General features: G+C 63.8%; 1 protein-coding gene across 2 annotated transcripts; it reads left to right on the forward strand.

The window, feature by feature from the left end:
- Window positions 1–510: 510 nt before the first annotated feature.
- On the forward strand, window positions 511–6,744 carry USH1G (USH1 protein network component sans). 2 transcript variants are annotated; one of them, XM_037066011.1, is made up of 3 exons: window positions 511–924; window positions 3,053–4,270; window positions 5,126–6,744. In XM_037066011.1, the coding sequence occupies exons 1-3, from the start codon at window positions 761–763 to the stop codon at window positions 5,127–5,129; spliced, it is 1,386 nt and encodes a 461-aa protein (XP_036921906.1). In that variant the 5' UTR covers window positions 511–760; the 3' UTR covers window positions 5,130–6,744. The 2 variants fall into 2 exon arrangements, with proteins under 2 accessions (XP_036921906.1, XP_036921911.1); XM_037066016.1 differs by lacking the exon at window positions 5,126–6,744 and having other exon boundaries at window positions 3,053–4,274.
- The last annotated feature ends 515 nt before the right edge of the window (window positions 6,745–7,259 follow it).

Consider the following 7,259-nt stretch of genomic DNA (forward strand, 5'->3'; position numbering starts at 1 on the left):
CCCAAGATCTGGACCCCCAAGATCCTTCCTTTGATCTAAGTTCTTTCCGCCTCTGTCCCTCCTCCTCCCCCGCTCCGCGGGCCCGCGGAGTTCGGCTCAGAGGCCGGTTTCCCGCGGCGCGCCGAGTCCGCGCCCGGTCTTCTGGCGCCCCCTGCTGGAAGGCCTCTAGCCCGCGCCCCGGGAGCCGCGGCGTCCGGGACGCCGGGTTCCACCTCCGGACCGCCGGGGGGTCTGTAGCAACACCCTTCGTTGGCCCACTGATCTCGGGGTCAGGACTGCCCGCAGACACCCTTCCCCAGCCCTCGGCCCGCTCCTTTGGGGGGTGGAGACATCGGAAGGCGCGCACCTGGGCTCTAGTGAGGACAGACCTCCGACTGTTCCCAGACTGGTCTTCTCAGGGCGGGGCGCTGGGGGGGGGCGCACTTTCGGAGAGAGGGCAGGGCCTTGCCCAGTCACCCCTGAGCTCTCGGGAGCAGGGTGTTTAGGACCCAGGGGCTGCCTGGGGGCGGCTCCCGGGCCGAAGGAGATCCTCCTCCCTCCCGCCGGTGAGCGGCTCAGATGTCGGAGGAGCTAGTGGCGGCTCTGGCGTTCTGCACCCTCCGTCTGCGGCAGCGGGGGCTGGCAGCCCCGGCCCCGGCCCCTGCCCCTGCCTCTGCCTGTCCCCGTCCCCCAACCCCATGCCTCAGTCCTAACGCCGACACCCTCCCCCGCGGGGGGCCTTTTCCCGTGACCCCGGCCCGCCCCATCCAAGTCCAGAGCCATGAACGACCAGTACCACCGGGCAGCCAGGGACGGCTACCTGGAGCTCCTGAAGGAGGCCACCCGGAAGGAGCTGAACGCCCCCGACGAGGATGGCATGACCCCCACCCTCTGGGCTGCCTACCACGGCAACTTGGAGTCCCTGCGCCTCATCGTGAGCCGGGGGTGAGTTCCAAGGGGATGGGAAAGAGAGTTCTCAGCGCCCCCCAGCCCCCTGAGACCATTCCCCAGATTCCGGAGCACCCTCTCCTCTGAGCCACTCCCTTCTCCAGCCACAGACCCAAAGGTGGGACCTTGGAGCCTGGCAGTTGTGGGAAGGAGGGGCGTGTGATGCTTGAGACCTGGAAATGGGCCATAGGAGGGGGACTAGGATTTGGGGGTTCATGACTGTGGGAGTGTCTGCAGAGTGAGGGGAAGGTGGAGGTGGGGGAGAGGTCTCCTGGGAGGGTAGCACCTTGAAGTGAGTGTGAGAGGCAAGTGTTCAAGGTGCCACTGAAGAACAGGAGAGAAGGTGCAGAGCCTCGGTGGGGTCAGGGTGGGGATGGGGAAGGAGGGGCTCCTCACTGCATGCCCCCAGCCAGGCAGCCAAAGGGCTCTCCCAGCGGCACCCCCGCCCCCCTGGCTGAGGCTCACACTCTGCCTGCCTGCTTATTGCTGGGATTTATGGGCACTGTCCACAGTACCAAATGTCACTGCGTTCAGGCACTCCCCGACTCCCTTCATGCCCCTCCCCCACCAAAGGCTGCCTCACCCTCCTTTTGGAGTTGTCTAGGGATAGGGCTAGGCCCAGAGTACAGATGTCAGGGGTTTGGAGGTGGCAGTTGAGGAATGCAGGGTCCAGGGATGCTGGAGCGGGCTCCTGGGGTGGAATGACACCACTGTGGATGACTTCCCTGCCCCCAGCAGATTTAGAAAGAGAAGTCAGGTTGAACTGGACACCAGGGCAGTCTGGGCAGAGACGAGAGTGGACAAGATGCCCTGGGAGGGCCAATATGCACATCTCAGGCTCAGGGGGGTCAGGGTGGAGGGCCGGGCACCCCCTGGCCCTGGTGCTGGGTGCTGGCCTGTGGCCTGAATGTGTGGTGGGTGGGGAAACTCCGTGCCCTTCCCTGGTGGCTATTCCTGGAGCCCGGCAGGCTGGGGGCAGCCCCTAAGACCAGGCAGCTAAGCCATGTTCCAAGTGGCTAGACTGGTCCCTCCCAAGCCAGGGGGCACATAATGACCCTGCCCTCCTGCCCTTGGAGAGATTCAAGCCCCCCCGCCCCAGCTCCCGTGGAGGGCAAGGGCTGGTGTTTAGGTGTAGACACCAGATGCTGAACAGCCCCTCCCGTGCTGTCCTGCAGGACTTGGTGACTAGCAGGGGAAGTGAGGAGGGGGTTGTTCAGGAGCAGAAGTGACAAAGGGGTAATTCTTCCTCCAGCTCTGCTGGGTGGCTTTGTGGCCTCATTTGCAGGAGGCTGAGGCCCTGAGCTAGGCCCCTGAATGAGGGAGAGCTTGGAGGAGCCAGTGGGTGTCCAAGGGGAACACAGCCTGATGTCAAGGGTTTTGGAGGGGGCTGTGTGGGGCCCCTGGCCAGGTCCAAGCCAGCCTGCCTCAAGGGGCTCCCAAAGATGGGGCAGCAGGGGCCCAGAAGGAGGCTGGGCGCAGGTTGCAGGCTTCCCTCCTCCTCCCCTCTAGTCCTGGCTGCCCCCACGCTCCCCTCCTGGCCCAGGCCAAGACCCGACACCTGCTCTCACACTCGGGCTTGCCAGGCCTGGCCCCGCTCCCTGCAGACATGGCCGTACCCGCCACCACGCAGGCACACACCCTCACGCAGTCACTCGGGCCCAGGCCCAGCCCCAGCCCACACCACCCTCTCAGCCTCTTTCACGGTCACTTCTGCACACACAGCCACGCTCACCACCCAGTCTGCCTAGAGACCCAGACTCACCCTGGCCCACCACCTCTCTGGGCCAGCTCCCCACTAGGCCCCATGAATAATTCACTTCTTTCTCTCTGGGCATCAAATATTTATCCCCTGAGATTCCCAGCCCTCAGTTCTCTTGGGGAAGGCCCTGCCTTCTCTGTTGCCCCACCCCTTGCAGTACCTGGGGCCATTTTGCCCCTGGGCTCACTCCACGTCAGTCTGGTGGCTCAGAGCTGCGTGTCTCCCCGAGTCAGAGGACAGCTCTCAGGCCTGAGATTCCCTCTGCTGGGCCTGGGGAGGCTGACCCAGGCAAGGAGCTCCCAGGCCTGATGACTGCTGTCTGAGCTGAGATGCCTCCTCCCCCCTCTCCACGTGTTCGCACTGCAGGGGTGACCCGGACAAGTGTGACATCTGGGGCAACACGCCCCTGCACCTGGCAGCTTCCAATGGTCACCTGCACTGCCTCTCCTTTCTGGTGTCCTTCGGGGCCAACATCTGGTGCCTGGACAACGACTACCACACCCCTCTGGACATGGCCGCCATGAAGGGCCACATGGAGTGCGTGCGCTACCTGGACTCCATCGCGGCCAAGCAGAGCGGCCTCAACCCCAAACTCGTGGGCAAGCTGAAGGACAAGGCCTTCCGGGAGGCGGAGCGGCGCATCCGGGAGTGCGCCAAGATGCAGCGCAAGCACCATGAGCGCATGGAGCGGCGCTACCGGCGCGAGCTGGCGGAGCGCTCCGACACGCTCAGCTTCTCCAGCCTCACGTCCAGCACCCTGAGTGGCCGGCTGCAGCACCTGGCGCTGGGCAGCCACCTGCCCTACTCTCAGGCCACGCTGCACGGCACCAACAAGGGCAAGACCAAGATCCAGCGGAAGCTGGAGCGGCGCAAGCAGGGTGGCGAGGGCACCTTCAAGATATCGGAGGACGGCCGCAAGAGCGTGCGCTCTCTCTCCGGCCTGCAGCTGGGCAGCGACGTGATGTTCGTGCGCCAGGGCCCCTACGCCAATCCCAAGGAGTGGGCTCGCTCCCCACTCCGGGACATGTTCCTCTCCGACGAGGACAGCGTCTCTCGTGCCACACTGGCGGCCGAGCCCGCGCACTCGGAGGTCAGCACTGACTCGGGCCACGACTCCCTGTTTACCCGGCCCGGCCTGGGCACCATGGTGTTCCGCAGGAACTACCTGGGCAGTGGGCTGCACGGGCTGGGCCGCGAGGACGCGGCGCTGGACGGCGTGGGCACGCCGCGGGCGCGGCTGCATAGCTCCCCCAGCCTGGACGATGACAGCCTGGGCAGTGCCAACAGCCTGCAGGACCGCAGCTGCGGGGAGGAGCTGCCCTGGGACGAGGTGGACTTGGGCCTCGACGAGGACCTGGAGCCCGAGACGAGCCCGCTGGAGACCTTCCTGGCCTCTCTGCACATGGAGGACTTCGCCTCCCTCCTGCGGCACGAGAAGATCGACCTTGAAGCGTTGATGCTGTGTTCGGACCTCGACCTCCGGAGCATCAGTGTCCCGCTGGGGCCCCGAAAGAAGATGATGGGGGCTGTGCGGAGGCGGAGGCAGGCGCTGGAGCGCCCACCTGCCCTGGAGGACACAGAGCTGTGAGTGCCTCAGCCTTAAGGGGGGCGCAGGGTTGGGGGGATCTGCCTTTCCAGGAAGTGGGGGATGATACCATAGTTCATAAAGCTAAGTCGCCATCAGGTACAAGAGGCGCCACTTGTTTTTGTTACCGCCAGTTCAGAAAAAGAACCTGCTGATTTGATGGTGATACAAGGCCTTCTTGTCACAGTGACTGGAAAGTGTACCTCGATTTTGGATGTATCGCAATGTGGGAGGAGGGGTGTCTCAGTCTGGATGAGACACAGTGGTCATGTCATCACAGCGGAGATGTTCTGAGCCCTCCCCCTCCCCATGGCCTGGGTGCTGGAGACGCCCTTGTGTGTGTTCTCCCATTTAACCCTTCCAATTCCCCAGCATAGGGGCTGTATCATCCCACTTTCCAGGCAAGCAAGTGGAGGCTCAGAGGGTCAGAGTGCTGCCCCCAAGGGCCTGCTGCTGCTGGGGGCAGAGCTGGGCTTGATCCCTGGTCTGCGTGACTTTGAAGCCTAGGGACTAGGTGACTCCTGCAAAGGGTAGGATTGTCACGTTCCCAAAACCATCACAGGAGCTCAAGGCAGCCGCCACGCTGGCCACGCTGTGGCCCACCCCTGCCTCGACCCCTCCCTGATGGCGTCCCATACCTTTTGGTATCTGTGGCCTTTGCCCTGCATGCCTGGGCAGGGGTGGCCGTCGGAGGCAGTCTGGTTTAGAGTTCGGGTGTGGTGTGGGCACTCCTAGGCAAGGGTTCCTACTTCTGACCATCAGCCTGCCCAGAGATGGCGGGAAAATGGCTAGTCTTGGTTTAAAACGTCTCAGAGGCTCGTGTCTGAGGTCTGTTTCTGTCTCTGTCTCCACAGATAACAGGGGGCTCCTCCCCCCAAGACCAAAATGAATTGCAAGTTGCCACAACCCACGGTGGGGCCATGGAGTCCTCACAGTTGCCAGCCCTGCAGCCCCCAGGGCCCCTGCCCAGGGGCAAGGACCATGTGGGTCGTCTCCTTTGAGCTCTGAAGCACAGGGTTCGGCCTGGAGGCTCCCAGACGGGTCCTGGAGCCCTTGAGCCACGCCCATCTGAGTGGCCCTAAAGGACATGGGGATTTGCAGGAGGCCAGAGGAAAGGTGGGGGTCCCCAGGGCCCTGGGGCCATATGACAGGCCCCTGAGACCTGGGTGGGAGTATGTGTGTTAGGGGTGGGCACGGCCCATCCCAGGGGCCACTGTCTGCCCCACCCCTGCTCTGAGGGTCTCGTCCTGCTCAGGTTGGACACTTGCTCACTGCCTACATTCTTATGAAGGGAAGAATGTGGGCTGCCTCCCCTCCCCCGTACACCCCAGAGAAGAGGTCCTGGCTAGACTCTTCAGCCAAATGTCCGGAGTCCCCAGCCCTGCCCCTAGCACAGCCAGCCCCCTTCTCCTCCTCGCACTGGCCATGCTGGGGCGTTGGACTGCCAGGCTGGATTGCATGTTGAGGGGTGGCTGGCAGCCTTCCCAGCTCACCCTGGGGTGGGGTCCAGCCTGGCTCTGCCCTCCTTCCCCTGTTCTCCCCAACCCTCCCTCTCCTTGGCTGAGTAGCCTGGCCCCCCAGGGACCTCAGAGAGTCATGGCGATAGATGCAAAGGTGCTGGAGTAACCCATTGGCTGCAGTTTTGTGGCCCCCAGGCCTGAGACCAGTGAGGACTGGGCGGGGCAGGGTGTCCAGCCCACCCAGGGCGATCCTGTCCTGTGGACACCGGACCCATAGGACGGGGGTTATCTGAGCTGCTGATGGTCCCTAGTCCCAGGGCTCTGTGTGTCTGTGTTGGGGGTTGGAGGGCGGATTTCCCTCAAGGCCCGGAAGCGGCTGCATGTCCCGCATGAATGGTGCGTAAGGAAGAGCAGTACGTGCCTCTGCTGTGTGACGGTGTGAGTCCCGGAGAGAGACCAGCCCCAGGGGGTCCTCAGACGTGTGTCCTCAGAGCTCTCCAGTCAGACTGAGGCCACAGATGTGGGAGAGTCACTCAGAAGCCCAGGCACGTGTGTGTGTACATGCACACCCCCACTAGTGGACCCCATCTCTGACCTTCAACTTGGGAGGCAGCTTCTGCTGGGAGCACTGCCACAGTCCCCCCGCTCCTTCTTGGGCCCCCTCGGCCAGGACAGGGGGAGAGAACCCCCAAAGATGCCACAGGCCTCCCTTTGGGTCTCTGGGCCCTGTCCACACACACCCAGAGCCCGTGTGTGATGGAGGTGGGCCGCGGCCCCTGGTCCCAGATGGAGGGCTTGGCTGCTTGCCACTGCCGCCCTGAGCCCGCCCCAGTCCTGCCTGCTCTGAGCCTGAACCTGGGGCTGCCCCCAAGTGCCGTCGACCTCCTTGGAGCCCCAGGTGCTGCCCTCTCTCCCCTGCTCCTGGCTGTGTGCTGCTTCAGCCCCTCCCTGCTCTCTGAGTGCTGGGCTGGGGTGAGCTTGGTGACCCCAGCACTGTCCCAGGCCCCCCTCCTGCGGGCTCATTACAACTTTTGTAGAGTACGTTCTGCATCCCTGTCATGCCTGTGTCCTGTTCTTTAATCATTTGGGTGGGGGAGGGTTTTTCTGTGTCTCTGAGGACTTGGTCCTATCCCTGGAGGGAGTCTGTGGACGAATGCTTGGGTGCATTTCTGCAGGGCCCTCCCTCATGTCTGAACCTGCCCCTGCTCTCGTGGGGCCCAGAATTCAGAGCTGATGCGGGCAAGGTCTGGGAGAACTGGAACAGGGTGGCCCGCAGCAGCTGCGTGAGGAGGCTGCAGCCGTGAGAGCAGGACCATGCTTTTTGCCTTCCCAGCGTGGTCTGCCAGGCTTCACCGGACGCGGACGGAAGCCATGTCCCAGCAGGCTGCCACCTGTCACCTGAGCCCCACGAACCCTGCTCTCAAGCCCCCCTACCCCTGGGAGGCCTCCAGTGGGGTCCCTGTTTCCCTAGCCACCCCAGGCAGCTCCTGGGGCAGCCCTATTTAGAACTCCCCTTTCTCCCAGGGGG

The sequence above is a fragment of the Sturnira hondurensis genome, unplaced genomic scaffold, assembly GCF_014824575.4.
Source record: "Sturnira hondurensis isolate 20B ecotype Veracruz unplaced genomic scaffold, ASM1482457v3 Scaffold0001221, whole genome shotgun sequence".
Taxonomy (NCBI): Eukaryota; Metazoa; Chordata; class Mammalia; order Chiroptera; family Phyllostomidae; genus Sturnira; species Sturnira hondurensis.

Excerpts from the sequence above, each read along its gene's own strand:
- USH1G (XM_037066011.1), top strand. The coding sequence starts at position 761 with ATGAACGACCAGTACCACCGGGCAGCCAGGGACGGCTACCTGGAGCTC. Across the intron at positions 925-3,052 it reads CGCCTCATCGTGAGCCGGGG|GGGTGACCCGGACAAGTGTG; the intron begins GTGAGTTCCAAG and ends TTCGCACTGCAG.